Source organism: Notolepis coatsorum, assembly GCF_963971535.1.
Source record: "Notolepis coatsorum genome assembly, chromosome: 13".
NCBI classification, from domain to species: Eukaryota; Metazoa; Chordata; class Actinopteri; order Aulopiformes; family Paralepididae; genus Notolepis; species Notolepis coatsorum.
The window spans coordinates 8,325,429-8,341,317 of record NC_140177.1 but is presented as its reverse complement, the minus strand read 5'-3'; the positions used below and the strand labels follow the sequence as shown (position 1 = coordinate 8,341,317).

At 46.2% G+C, this 15,889-nt stretch overlaps 1 protein-coding gene across 1 annotated transcript; it reads left to right on the top strand.

Moving 5' to 3' along the window:
- Positions 1-1,267: 1,267 nt before the first annotated feature.
- On the top strand, positions 1,268-15,418 carry LOC311238755 (NACHT, LRR and PYD domains-containing protein 3-like). The gene is made up of 9 exons (XM_084326933.1): positions 1,268-1,319; positions 2,880-4,485; positions 4,638-4,934; positions 5,076-5,249; positions 10,978-11,151; positions 12,387-12,560; positions 14,045-14,218; positions 14,304-14,350; positions 14,614-15,418. The coding sequence occupies exons 1-9, from the start codon at positions 1,277-1,279 to the stop codon at positions 15,153-15,155; spliced, it is 3,231 nt and encodes a 1,076-aa protein (XP_084183059.1). The 5' UTR covers positions 1,268-1,276; the 3' UTR covers positions 15,156-15,418.
- Positions 15,419-15,889: the final 471 nt, after the last annotated feature.

Here is a 15,889-nt window from a genome sequence, read left to right as displayed (position 1 = left end):
CGTCACGTGACCAGTTCTAATACAGGCGTCACGTGACCAGTTCTAATACAGGCATCACGTGACCAGTTCTATACAGGCGTCACGTGACCAGTTCTAATACAGGCATCACGTGACCAGTCCTATACAGGCATCACGTGACCAGTTCTATACAGGCGTCACGTGACCAGTTCTATACAGGCATCACGTGACCAGTTCTATACAGGCATCACGTGACCAGTTCGCCCAGAGTAGTTTCTTTGTTGTAAATGCAAAATGGGGGAGAATAATTTACTGTTTTTGTTTTTGTAAAAAAATATATACTTGTTCTATTGATAAAAATAGTCCTGATTGATTAAAGGGAAAAGTCATATATTTGTGGTTATTTGGCCACAGGCGTCACCTGGGGTGGATTTAGGATTGTAGGAGATCCGGGGCTTAGCCCAGATGGGGAATGAAATGCACACACGGCAGCGTGCAGGGAAACATTTAGCTGAGACACCACAACCGTTAACTTAAGAGGTTAACTTACCACCACCGTAAAGCGGACAAAGGGCACTACAGAACACTTATAAATCCACACACTTTAATGAAGCAAACAAATGCCTTAATAATCAAACTTTATTTGTATAGAACCTTTCATACAAGAGTTGCAGCTCAAAGTGCTTCACAGCAGTAAAAAAAGACAGGCATAAAATTGGCACAAAATTGGCCGATCAAAGAGCAATGCACAACGTGCAGACATAAAATAAGCATAGATTAGTTGATTAATCTAAACCATTAATTTACCAGAAAAATCAACAACAATTGATTATATTAGCAATTTAATATTTCAAAATGTTTAATGAGTAACACAGCCTAGGGTGTACTAGGCAATGGAGTCAGAGTTCAGAGTTTGTATGGTTGCAGACGAGCGCAAAGTGCCCATAGTGTGTATCTGTTCTATCTGTGATCGTCTGTCTTTGTTCAGGTTCCATCAGGAGAGACCAGTCTCCCCTGTACCCAGCTGTGTGTTCATAAAGAGAGACCAGTCTCCCCTGTACCCAGCTGTGTTCAGGTTCCATCAGGAGAGACCAGTCTCCCCTGTACCCAGCTGTGTTCATAAAGAGTGACTGGTCCATCAGGAGAGACCAGTCTCCCCTGTACCCAGCTGTGTTCATAAAGAGTGACTGGTCCATCAGGAGAGACCAGTCTCCCCTGTACCCAGCTGTGTTCATAAAGAGTGACTGGTCCATCAGGTTCCATCAGGAGAGACCAGTCTCCCCTGTACCCAGCTGTGTTCATAAAGAGTGACTGGTCCATGGATAAACCAACTTCAAAGATGGACACCAGTCACAAGAGAGGTCAGATCTCATGACATATTCAGTCTCAGTTCCAGATGTATTTCTATAAGGGACCAGTGCTCTGTATTCTGTACTGTTTACCATGTCTGTTTTCTGAGTTTCACATCTGTGATTGAATTGACACTTTCCTCAGATGTTGTTGATATAGTGTATTAGTAGTAGGGGTGTAACGGTACGTGTATTCGTCACGTGAATTTACGGTATGGGCGTTACGGTACATTCAGGCATACGAAGAATACGTCTCATACCACTAGGTGAAACTAGGGTTGCACATTTGACAAATGTATGCTCAATGGGCCTCATTCAACATTACTCTTATTATTTTTCTTATATTCTTGCTTACCTGTCTGTTAAGATAACAATAAGAAAAGCCACCGCCACATTCATCAAGCCGTTCTTAACGTCGAAATCTGTGCGTACCCAGGAGATTTGCATGGTGAATCCCACTCTTTCTTAAACTCAAAAGCGCGTTTGCGCTAAATTAATTTGCATACAGACACGCCCACCATCTCCTTATAAGGCGAATGAGGCTGGTGTAAAACAGCCGAGTTTCGCCATCTGATCCCGGTCTGATATATTTAACAGGAAGCGCTTTGCGATCTCAAAATGAATGTGTTCCTGTGGGTCGCTCATCGCGTGTGTTAATCTGATGACCAATAAAGACTTGTACTTATACGTATACGTACTGTATAGTGCGAAATAAATCGGTCAAAAGTAGGCTTTGTCAATACTGAACGACTGGCTGCGCGCTTGTCAAGAACCAATCGCGGCGCACAGTATACTGATATATATATGCCGCTGATCCATATGCTCTCTCCTTTCAGAGAGATGTCACCTCTCTCTGAAATGTCCGTGGAGAGATGTCATCTCTCTCTGAAATGTCCGTGGCTAAAACTATGCGCTCAGAACTTTAGGTGTGGAGACAACTTTAGGTGTGGAGTGGAGCAGAGTTTTGATTGAACATTTTATTAACGGATTGCAGAATTGGTACAATACAGTACAGCTCAATTTGTTCTTGCCTGAGAAAAAAGCAACAATAAGAAAACTTAGCTGAATCCCAGGTAAGAACAAAGTAAGAGGAAACCCCCGGTGACATAACTCCCACTTCTCCATTACAACAATAACTGTGAACCGGACTTGCATTGCTGCACTATACACTATTTCATCCATTGCAAGTCAAAAATGAAAACCGATTTATGTATAATTTAAGCAAATTCCACACCATTCCGCGATAATTTAGAATTCTGTGAAATCCTCCGTGATTCTGCGATCGCGGATTTCATAGGGCCCTACTTTACACCTGTATCACTGTACATTATAATAAAACACGAGATACTTGTGCCCTAATGATGACGATAAATTAACGCTCAATTAACGACCGAATTCAGTCGTATACATTCAAAACATTCTTGGTAAATGTATATATTCCCCAGTTAGACATGGACATTTCCAGTCGTTATTCTGATAAAACTAGATTAGTTAATGTAGGTATAAAATGCTTAGCACTCAAATCTACCATATAATTCATTAATTGATGTCCTGTTTTCTATCTTCATTCAGAAACTCTCAAATCTAGCTTGAAGACGAGGTTCCAGTGTTTGTTTGAGGGAATCGCTAAAGAAGGAAACCCAACCCTTCTGAATCAGATGTACGCAGAGCTCGACATCTCAAGGGGAGGGAGTGGAGAGGTCAACACTGAACATGAGGTCACACAGATCCAAGCAGCATCCAGGAAACCAGTGAGCCCAGAAACGCTGATTAAAAGTAAAGACATCTTTACAGCCTTATGTGGACAGGATAAAGCAAACCGAACAGTGATGACAAAGGGAGTGGCTGGCATTGGTAAAACAGTCTTAACACAGAAGGTCACTCTGGACTGGGCTGAAGGAAAAGCCCACCAGCATGTACACTTCATGTTTCCGTTCACGTTCAGAGAGCTGAACCCACTGAAGGGGAGACAATACAGCTTGGTGGAACTTCTTCATCACTTCTCCTTGGAAACCGAACAAGCAGGAATCAGCAGCTACGATGAATTCACAGTTGCGTTCATCTTTGATGGTCTGGATGAGTGTCGACTTCCTCTAGACTTCCACCACAATGAGGTCTGGACTGATGTCACAAAGCCAACCTCAGTGGACGTGCTGCTGACAAACCTAATCAAGGGTCATCTGCTTCCCTCTGCTCTCATCTGGATAACTTCCCGACCTGCAGCAGCCAATCGGATTCCTCCTGAGTGTGTTGACGTGGTAACGGAGGTACGAGGGTTCACTGACCCACAGAAGGAGGAGTACTTCAGGAAGAGATTCAGAGATGAGAAGCTGGCCAGCAGAATCATCTCGCACATCAAGACATCATGGAACCTCCACTTCATGTGCCACATCCCAGTCTTCTGTTGGATCACTGCTACAGTTCTGGAGAACATGCTGAGAACAGATGAGAGAAGAGAGCTGCCAAAGACCATGACTGAGATGTACGTCCACTTCCTGGTGTTTAAGTCCATACAGAGGAATAAGAAGTACCATGGGAGAGTTGAGACGGATCCACACTGGAATGAAGAGAGCCCTCCGACTCAGATCATTCTGTCTCTGGGAAAACTGGCGTTTGAACAGCTGGAGAAAGGCCACACGATCTTCTCTGAAGCAGACCTGACAGAGTGTGGCATTGATGTCAGAGCAGCCTCAGTGTACACACAGATCTTCAGAGAAGAGAGAGGGCTGCACCAGGAGAAGGTGTTCAGCTTTCGGCATCTGAGCATTCGGCAGTTTCTAGCTGCTCTTCATGTCTTTGTCTTATTCATGACCAGTGGTGTCAATCTAGTGTCTGAACCAGAGTCAACCTCCTGGTGGTCGAAGCTGGTAAAGCACACATCTGCTGTGAACAACTGCTGTAAACACCTGTACCGGTTCCTCTGCTTCCTGCTGGGTGATGTCTCACTGGATGACTCACTGGAGACCAATGACATGTATGACGGCTCTCTAGTGAACGAGATGCAACAGTACCTGTGCTCAGGAAGGCTCCCCACTGAAGAACTCTCCCCTGCTCAGTGGTCAGCTCTGGTCTTTGTGTTGCTGACATCAAAAGAGGAGCTGGACGAGGTCGAATACTCTGCTTCAGAGGAGCCTATTCTGAGGCTGCTGCCAGTGGTCAAAGCCTCCAATATATCTCTGTGGGTACATTTATGTTATTAATACATTGTATTCTCTTAATGCTTTTTATTATTATTATTATTATTATTATTATTATTATTATTATTATTATTATGTATTAAGAAATAATACACCACTTTTCAACAATTAATTGTATCTATTGCATATCCAGACTTGACTGTAACCTCTCGGAGAGATGCTGTGGAGCTCTGGCCTCAGTTCTCAGCTCCAAGTCCTCCCACCTGAGAGAGCTGGACCTGAGTTACAACACCCTGCAGGTTTCAGCGGTGAAGCTGCTCTCTGACTGTAGACTCTCAGAGAGATGCTGTGGAGCTCTGGCCTCAGTTCTCAGCTCCAAGTTCTCCCACCTGAGAGAGCTGGACCTGAGTAACAACACCCTGCAGGATTCAGCGGTGAAGCTGCTCTCTGCTGGACTGGGGAGTCCACACTGTAGACTGCAGACTCTCAGGTTAGTGTTCCTGGACCAGTTCAACAGACAACCATTTAAAAACATATAAAAACATCAGATTAAAAAGAAATATGTACATTTGGTGTGTTTGTTAAATATGTACATTTGGTGTGTTGGTTAAATATTATTACCCGTGTGTAGGCTGTCAGGCTGTCGGGTCATAGAGGAAGACTGTGCTTCTCTGGTCTCAGCTCTGAGCTCTAACCCCTCCCACCTGAGAGAGCTGGATCTGAGCTATAATCACCCAGGAGACTCTGGAGTGAAGCTGCTCTCTGCTGGTCTGGAGGATCCACACTGGAGACTGGATACTCTCAGGTAGGATGTGGTACTTTAGGGGTTAATGGAAAATATGCGCTCCTAACTCTCACCCCCTCTCTTCGTGAACTGTCGATGTGAAAAGGTGAATGAAACTACATAAGAACACTCCTATTAGCGCCACACCCCCGTGAGCACGCCCATGACCTAAAGTGACAGTACAACTAATAATGCACCATAAATATAATACTGAATGAGAATACTCAGACCTCCATTGCGGCGCCTACAGGGACTATGGTGTTGAACGCTGAGCTATAGTCAATGAACAACAGTCTCACATAGCCCCCCTTCTGACAGTCTAGGTGAGAGAGGGTGCTGTGCAGTACTTGGGAGACCGCATCGTCAGTGGACCTGTTTGCCTGTATACAAATTGCATAGGGTCCATATCACTGGGGAGGGAGGCACAAATGTGATCATTGACCAGCCTCTCAAAACATTTCATGGCCACAGAGGTGAGTGCCACCGGTCTGTAGTCATTAAGACCTGTTAGGGAGGATTTCTTTGGTACCGGGATAATGGTAGACATCTTGAAACAGGCAGGGACCACGGATTCCGCCAGGGATAGATTAAATATGGTGGTGAACACTGGGGCTAGCTGGTTAGCACAGGACTTAAGTATACGTCCTGTTATCCCATCTGGGCCAGCTGCCTTTCTGGTGTTCACCCGCATAAATGCTCTTCTCGCACTGTTCCGTCAATGAGAGAGTGCCCCCGCGGATGCCCCCCCTCCACGACGGACGGCGCGTCAGTGGCGTTGTTAGCCGGTGAGCTAGCATCGCTACTGTCTGCACCAAACCGACGTAAAAGGAGTTGAGCTGGTCCGCGAGAGGCGTCGGCACTGCCTTTGTAGTCAGTTATCGTCCGTAGCCCTCGCCATAAGCCTCTTGTGTCATTCTGTGCCATTTGTGCCTCCATCTTGTCAGCGTATGACCTCTTAGCAAGATTTGCAACCTTGCGCAGAGTATAGACTGTAGCCTTATACTACTCCATAGCCTTATACTACTCCATGTTTCCTAACTCTCTGCCCAGGTTGTAAGCAGTGGTGCGAGTTTTCAGAGCCGCTCGGATAGTACTGTCAACCAACGGTTTCTGGTTTGGGAAAACCTGCACCTTCTTTGTGGGGACGATATTATCAGCTAGTGTTGCTATAAAGCTAACGACAGCATCCGCAAACTTGCTGACGCCACTGGAGCTAGACTGAAACATACCCCAGTCGATGTCATCAAGTGCGTCCTGTAGCGCTGCCTCTGATTTGTCGGACCACATCTTTACCTCATGTGACACGAGAGTGTCACGTGATCTCTGCCTGTAAGCAGGAATGAGCAAGATGGAGTTGTGATCCGATGTGCTTGTGGCTCCCGCTAATCGCGGAGCCGGTGTTGCCTTGTACCCGGCTCTGAACGGGGTGTAGCAATGATCCAGCGTATTTCCTCCCCTGGTGGAGCAAGCGATGTGCTGAAAAAAGGTTGGCATCACTTTCTTCGCCTGATTGAAATCGCCGGCTACTATCATGGCTGCGTCCGTGTGTTTGATCTGGTGGATGTTGAGATGCCCCTGTAGCTCCGCCAGGGCCCTGGCGGTATTCCCTTGTGGAGGGATGTACACCGCCGTCATGATAATGGCGGTGAATTCTCGGGGGAGATGAAACGGTCGACATTGAATGGACGGATGTTCCAGGTCCGGGGAGCATGAACTGGAGAGTATCTTAATCTCCTTTGGGCTTACCCAGCCGCTGTTTGTGAGGAGACGGACACCCCCTCCAGAGCTCTTACCGGAGGTTACTGTACGATCCGCTCGGAAGACGGAGAAGGAGTCCGAAGGAGAGACGCGGTGATCCGGAGTCGCTGGTTTCAGCCATGTCTCCGTGAAGCACATGATGTTAGTCTCTCACCTCTCGCTGGAATCGAACCCTCGCCCGAAGATCGTCCATCTTATTTTCCAGTGAACGTACATTTGCCAGTAAAATGGAATGAATCGCTGGTCGGTAAGCAGAACTTTTTAGCCTAATTCTGATTTCGCTCCTCCTTCCCCTGTGTTCCTTGCTTGTCCCACCGCCGCCTTTGTCCCGCCTGATCTCCGATGGCCAATCTTGGCATAAAGTGTCTCTTAACTCCTTCAGTCCGGAGTTTAGGTCCATAAGTGACTGGCGGTCGTATGACGTCCCCGCCAGTGTAGTTTTCAAGTTCAAGTTCTTTAATAGTTGTCATACAGAAGTACAGAATACTTTCATACAAAATGCTTCTTACTGTTACGCTCCAGAGACTGTGCTAGACAAGATAGTATCAAATAACATAATAACATAATATAGCATGAATTTAGAAGAAGAAAATGAGGTCACAGTGTTCGGTATAGACATATGTACAATGTTCTGAGTTACCATATAATATACAATACACAATACTATGCAGTGTACTAATGTACAGTACTATCTAGTGCAAAGCAGAAATGGGATGAGGTACAATTTACAGTAAGGTGTACGAGTTGTAGTGCAATCCTTCATCCATAAATATAAAGTGTGGGGAGTGGGTGCTACAGTGTGTTTGTTTAAAGTGGGTGTGTGCTATAAAGTGTGTGGAGTGGGTGCTACAGTGTGTTTGTTTAAAGTGAGTGTGTGCGTGTGGATGTGTGTGCTATGTGCGTTTGGTGGTTGTTGTGTAGTGTTCATTCATTGTTCGTTTAGCAGCCTGATGGCCTGGGGATAGAAGCTAGTCTAGAGTCTTTCTGTGCTCGCCTTGAGACTCCGGTATCGCTTGCCTGACCGCAGCAGTTCAAAGAGGCAGTTGTTCGGGTGACTGGAGTCTTTAATGATTCTCTTAGCCTTGCCCTTGCAACGCTTGTAGTAAATGTTCTGGAGGGTGGGGAGCCCCCCTCCAATTGTGCGTTCGGCTGAACGTGTCACTCTTTGTAGTCTGCTTCGGTCTTTTGCAGTGCTATTCCCAAACCAGGAGGTGATGTTGCCGGTCAAGATGCTCTCTATTGTACATGAGTAGAAGTTCTTAAGGATCTTCTGGCTGACTTGGAACTTCCTTAGGCGCCTGAGGAAGTAGAGGCGTTGTCGTGCCTTCTTCACCACACTGTTAATGTGTGTGGTCCATGTCAAGTCCTCGGATATGTAGGCTCCGAGGTACTTGAAGCTGTTGACTCTCTCAACCGGTGCCCCGTCGATGCTGAGGGGGCTGTAGTCCTTGACCCCCGACCTCCTGAAGTCCACAATCATCTCCTTTGTTTTGCTGACGTTCAGGGAGAGGCTGTTTTCCTGGCACCATCCCGCCAGGACCTTGACCTCTTCCAGGTAGGCCCTCTCGTCGTTGGCAGAGATCAGGCCCACCACCACTGTGTCGTCAGCAAATTTGACGATTGTATTGCTACTCCGCTGAGCCACACAGTCGTGTGTGTACAGGGAGTAGAGGAGGGGACTCAGAACACAGCCCTGGGGGGCCCCTATGTTGAGGGTGATGGATGAGGAGGTGCAGTTGCCTGCTCTCACCACCTGGGGTCTGCCAGTCAGGAAGTCCAAGACCCACTGGCAGAGGTCATAGCCCAAGCCCAGGTCCCTGAGCTTGGCTATGAGTATGGAGGGGACTATGGTATTGAATGCCGAGCTGTAGTCGATGAATAGCATTCTCACATAGTTCCCCTGCCTCTTGTCCAGGTGTGATGCTGCTGTGTGCAGCACATGGGATATGGCGTCCTCCGTGGACCTGTTGGGGCGGTATGCAAATTGCAGGGGGTCCATGTTGATGGGGAGGGAGGAGCAGATGTAGCCCTTTACTAGCTTCTCAAAGCACTTCATGGCTATGGAGGTGAGAGCTACAGGGCGGTAGTCGTTGAGGCAAGCAGGCTTGGATTTTTTGGGTACAGGGATAATAGTGGACTTCTTCAGGCAGGTGGGGATGACAGCCTGTTCTAAGGACAGGTTAAATATGTCAGTGAATACTGGGGCCAGTTGGTCGGCACAGACTTTTAGGACGCGGCCGGGGATGCCGTCCGGACCTGCTGCCTTCCTGATATTCACTTTTTTAAAGGTCCGCCTCACCTCATGCTCTGTTACCCTGAACACTGCGCCTCCATCAGCAGCCGACCCCCCCCCCCCCCCCCATTGCCGAGGCTTGTGAGCTGGTGTTGTTATTACCAGCATCAAACCTCGCATAGAAGGTATTGAGGTCGTTTGCTAAGGAGATGTCACTGTTCAGTTTGAGGGAGGCGCCTTTGTAGTCTGTCATTGTTTTGAGCCCCTGCCACATAGCTCTAGAGTCAGCTTGTTCAAACTGGAGTTCAATTTTATCCCTGTAGCGCCGTTTGGCCTCTGACACTGTCCTCCTTACGTTGTGTCGCGCCACCTTGTGGTCATTCATGTTGCCTGCCACTAGGCCGTCATTGTATGCTTTGGTGCGCTCTCTCAGAGCTTCACGGACGGATTTGTCTACCCAGGGTTTTTGATTTGGGTAAACTTTCATTTTGGTAGTGGGGATTGTTTCTTTCACCCTAGTACAAACATAGTCCAGCACTGTCTCCGTGTAGGCATTAATGTTATCTGTGTCGCGGAACACAATCCAGTCTGTGTGGTGAAACACTGACCGGATCGTCTCTTCTGACGTCAGATCCCATTTCTGCACCTCTCGCGAGACTACGGGAGTACTTTTAATTCTCTGTTTGTACTTTGGTGAAAGAAAAATTGACGCGTGATCTGATTTACCAAAGCCACTATCAGAATGAGCCTTGTAGCCACCTTTAAATTGCGTGTAACAGTGATCTAGGATGTTACCGCCTCTGGTGTTGCAAGTCACATGCTGATAGAAGTCAGGCAATACCTTTCTCAGATTGGCGCTATTGAAATCTCCCAGTACTAAAATGGCGGCGTTAACGTTAGCCACTTGTATTCTATTTACCTCGTCGTGTAGTCTGGAGAGCGCAACCTTGTTGCTGGCTTGCGGTGGAATATACACTCCGATCAGGACGATCGCCGTTAACTCCCTCGGGAGGAAGAAAGGACGACACTTGATGGTTATATATTCCAGTTCTGGGGAGCAGTGGTTGGATAATTCCTTCACGTTCGTTGGATCACTCCAATTTTTGTTAAACATGAAGGCAATACCTCCTCCACGTTGTTTACCGGACTCTGATGACCGATCCTTGCGATGGATAAAGAAGTGATCCGCTGGTTGAATTGCGTGATCTGGAACCTCCGGTGTGAGCCATGTTTCGGTGAAGCAAAGGACATTGCAGTCCCTAACGTCTCTTTGATATTGAATCCTTGCTCGGATGTCATCCAGTTTATTGTCTATTGATTGTACATTGGCTAGCAATATACTGGGCAGTGGTGTGCGGTGGCGTCTGGATCTCAGCCTGTTACGGATCCCAGCCCTCTTTCCTCGTCGTCTTTTCCTGGGCTCTGGGAACAAAGGGTCTGGTCCTAATCTCCGGAGAATTTCTTCAGGCCATTGATGCGGTTCGGAAAGCTGATCCAGCGAGTAATCCAGTTGGTAAGTTTCCCGTAATCCAATGTCTATGAGTGACTGACGGTCATATACATTAAATGCACCAACAGTTGGTACGCACAAAACTCTAAACTATAAATATTAACAAAAGTAAACACAGTCTCGAAACATAACAAAGTATGCACAATCTTTGCAGAGCAAAACCGACGGCGACTGACCTGGGTCGCGCCATCTCAGTATTTGTAGCCATATTCTATTATATTCTCTACTGTTCTATTAATCTTCTTCAGGTTGAAACAAAACCGCCTCTCGGAGAGATGCTGTGGAGCTCTGGCCTCAGTTCTCAGCTCCAAGTCCTCCAGCCTGAGAGAGCTGGACCTGAGTAACAACGACCTGCAGGATCCAGGGGTGAAGCTGCTCTCTGCTGGACTGGGGAGTCCACACTGTAGACTGGAGACTCTCAGGTCAGTGTTCCTGGACCAGTTTAACAGACAACCATTTAAAAACATATTTAAAAAATAATATCAGATGAATAAGAAATATGTACATTTGGTGTGTTGGTTAAATACTAGTACCCGTGTGTGTGTGTGTGTGTATATATATATATGTGTCTGTGTGCAGGGTTTCCCCTATATGCATTCAGCAGCTGCTGAATTAGGACCGCCGCTGCTATGAACTAGATGTCGCTGTGGGCCCTGTATGCCAGCGCTTTAATGAATGGGGCTACATGCCGGTGTTTGCAGGGCTAAAACTATATTAAATATCATGGCTATGGATATAAAACTATTGCCCATTTGACATCGAGTATCTATTGTTCAATTTGTGAAAAATAAATATTTTTTTCATCCATACATTCCTGTTTTATACTGTGGTGAATATGAGTATAGTTTTAGAGTAATTCTGTGTAATCCCAGGAAACGCCGCTGAGCAGCGTTTAGTGCATTTCACTAAAAACCGTGCCATTCCTCACCTGGATCAACAATCGATCTGAAATCAACGCTATATTATCGGTATTATGTTTCATCATGCATGCATGAAAGGGTGGGGGGGGGGGGGGGGGGGTTCTATGCTTCGATCGTCACCAACGGCATACGCTGTGGAGTAACGTTACAGGACACACGGATCACAATGAAGGCATGCTCGGATCAACGCAAGATTGATACCATATAGCACTTACCTTGACTAGGATGTACTGCAAAAAGAATATTCCAATTATCTGATCGCCATTCCAAGTATTGATGTCGATCGTGTTGCCAACATAATCCACCAAATAACATGCATCGGCGGTGCTTGATTCTCCCCAATCCATGTGTTATAAACGTTACTATTGCCCGACTAGGAAAACCCGGACCGGACTTTTTAGATCGACGTACAGGCTGAGCCAGAGAGATTCCAAGGATGTGCAATACTGGCCGAAAGGCGTTAGGCGGCGGTATTGGACGCTTGCGATCTCAGACCCATTCCCAATGATAACATCAGGCTGGAGGGATGGATTATGAATGGAAATAGCGAATAAAAGAAATAACGACCAAAACCCGACTTTTCTCGGGTTTGGCGCTCAAGCGATGGCGAGTTAACCCGACTTATCTCGGGTCTGGCGTCCAATGTGTTAATGCATTGTATTCTCTTAATGCTTATGTATTAAGAAATAAATAATATCACTTTTCAATATAATTAATTGTATCTATTGCATATCCAGACTTGGTGACTGTAACCTCTCGGAGAGATGCTGTGGAGCTCTGGCCTCAGTTCTCAGCTCCAAGTCCTCCCACCTGAGAGAGCTGGACCTGAGTAACAACGACCTGCAGGATTCAGGGGTGAAGCTGCTCTCTGCTGGACTGGGGAGTCCACACTGTAGACTGCAGACTCTCAGGTCAGTGTTCCTGGACCAGTTCAACAGACAACCATTTAAAAACATCAGATTAAAAAGAAATATGTACATTTGGTGTGTTGGTTGAATAATAGTACCTGTTACAAAGGATCAGATTAAACCGAATATATATATTTATTTATTTATTGATATATATTGCATAGTATTTGTATATCGTTTGATATTCCTTGTATATTCCTTGTACATATACACGGAATATCCCTTTAGCCCAGACCATAATATTTCATTCTCCTATTGGACAGCGGTCCACAGGCGCCAGAGCCGTGCCTCCAGAGTCAGGTTCAAGGCCACCGACAAGACATGTCTGAACATGCCCGGCCTTGCCCAGGGCTACGAGACAGAAATGAGGTTGGCACTAGTTTGTTCACCGTGCGTATAAATACGGCGCAGGTGAATACAGAAGCACTTAGTCTTACTTAGTCAGAAGTCAAGAGTTACCCAATAAGTTGAAGCCTCACCCACGATACAACGTGCGGTGAAGTATGGCCTGTTTGGCCCCAGAATAGAGCATTGAGACCACGTGCGAATTAATAACTGAATTGTCAGAGTTTGGCGCTATACCGTCGAGTGCGACATATTTCTATTAAGTCAGTAATAGTCTATTTGTGTATAGTGTATCGTGCGGCTAAAGTTCTACAGTGACCAGCATCACCAACGCTTCCTCGTATTAGCTAGAGTTCTTATCCAGGCTGGGCTGCTTTCATGGCGCTTTCACCCGAGGAGACCTAGACGAGAACCGTGTGGACATGTACACTGGATTAATCTACCCGACGACTACATAGCCCTTTGCGGCTGGATTATATTTGCTTTGGTCCTGTGATTTATGGAGCGGAGAATCGCCGACGCTTACACGTGTTGGATTTACCCCGCGAGGAGCCAAGTCGAGTCGGCGCCTCAGAGAGCCTGAGGCCGGCTAGCTTTCTTCACTGTGGAGCTACAGTCTACGGAGAACAGCTGTATTCGTCTGTGGATCAAGAGGCTATTGCACCGTCTCCTGTACTTGGAGTCTCCTTAGTCATCGTTGACCAGACTCTACTACCGACAGATCCTCTACCCCTGCTGGCTTACAACCAGGGGGACCCTTCCAGTATCTCCCGCTCTATATTACTAGTGTACCATAGATATAATTCCCTAAGATTCAGGTTGTATAATTACCTCCTGCGTAACCAGAGAATGGACATTCATTGTTGATTTGCCTACGCACATTCCTTTGCCTTATAAGCGCATCCAAAGTATAATAGAGAAGTATATTATGTACCTTTTGCTGCAATAAATACTTGATTATACCTTTGTGTGGAACCGATTCAATGTGGGAAGTGTTCATCATATTTATATATCATGTACTGTATGGCCAGTAATTAAAGTACATAAAGCGGTAGTGGTTTAATGATACCATACTTATCAATACAGTCAGGGAATTGTACCCCTCAGTTACAGTACCGGTGTATCTGAATGTGTGTGTGTAGGCTGTCAGGCTGTCTGGTCACAGAGGAAGGCTGTGCTTCTCTGGTCTCAGCTCTGAGCTCCAACCCCTCCCACCTGAGAGAGCTGGATCTGAGCTACAATCACCCAGGAGACTCGGCAGTGAAGCTGTTCTCTGCTGGTCTGGAGGATCCACACTGGAGACTGGAGACTCTCAGGTAGGATGTGGTACTTTAGGGGTTAATGGATGGTTCTGTGTGTGTATGTGTGTCTCAAGGTCTCTTGTGTCTACCTCTCTTAAAGTGTTGACCATGGTGGAGAGTGTTGGTTGAAACCAGGGCTCAGGAAATGTAAGTTGAGCTGGTTCTTCACATTTACAGACTGAGCTCAGTTGATCAATTATACAATAATAGAAACGGGTTTATTCAGTTGATTAAGTTAAAGCTGCATTAACTGTTTTTGAAACGAGGACCATGTAGACTCAACCACATGCAAATGATCTTCTACATGATCCTCGTGTCAGAAACGGTTGATGCAACTTTAAACATTCTAATGTGAATGAAGATTATTATGATGTGTTGTGTGATAAATCGTGTCATGTTCTCTCCATCAGATGCCTGTGAACTCACACTGGACCCAAACACGGCACACAGCCACCTCTCTCTGTCTGAGAGGAACAGAACAGTAACATGGGGCCAGAGTCAGTCGTATCCTGATCACCCAGAGAGATTTGACTCCTACTGGCTACAGGTGTTGTGTAGAGAGGGTCTGACTGGACGCTGTTACTGGGAGGTAGAGTGCAAAGGATGTGTTTATATAGGAGTTACATATCGAGGCATCGGAAGGAAAGGAGCTTTCTGTTTTCGTGAGAATGACATTGGATTTAATGAGAAGTCCTGGTGTCTGGATTGTCATGATGATTTTGATGGATACACTGCCTTGCACAACTCGCGAGGCACAGACATACCTGCCCCCCCCTCTGGCTCCACCAGAGTAGCAGTGTATCTGGACTGTCCTGCTGGCACTCTGTCCTTCTACACAGTCTCCTCACTGACCCACCTACACACCTTCCACTGCACATTCACTGAGCCCCTCTACCCTGGGTTTAGGGTTTTCGGTGAAGGCTCCTCTGTGACCCTGTGTCAGATAGACTAGAGAAGCAGCCGTGGTGGTGGATACAGGGAGTAGTTAGAAGCGGGGGTAGCTACCGGGAGCGCTCTGGATCATACAGCTATGCTGCACACGAGAAACTCTCCCCGATTCAAGATCATCCATTGACTGGCTGTATTTAAAAGATGTGCTCCCTTAGGAAATGTCCATGTGTTGTTGACCCGATTCTCTTTGTAGTTCTATTATGTTGCAGCTCAAGCATCGTGCAAATGTAGCCATAGTTTTGGCCATTCATTGACAAACTATGTTTAAACACAAGTTGAAGATTTTTTTCCCTACTTTGAGGGCAATTGTTCACACAGCTCTTTTTTTCTAACCTCACACCTATTAACTAAGTACAATATCTGATTTGATTGGTGCCATTAAATGAGAAATTGTAAAACTCTGAAATCGGAATTTATCTAGCTGCTTTTTCTTTCTTGATCAGCCAGGATTTTGAAGCACCAGTCCTACCTTGCACAGTTTCTTTTTTTAATTATCTTTTCCCCTGTTTTTCTCCCATCCCAATGTTAGTCGTTATGCTAATTTCCAATCCCCTTCCTGGTCGTTGCGCACTCTACCCCCTACCTTGCACTGTTGAGCAGCTCCTGTTTCCCCTGGATGTAGGGGAAGTTCAATAGGGCTGTTTTACTTTTGTTTGAGTTATCCTCATTTTAATGCTTGTCCAACCTACCTCCTGCCAAGTTATTGAATGAGAAATCCATTTAGTAGCTCAAACA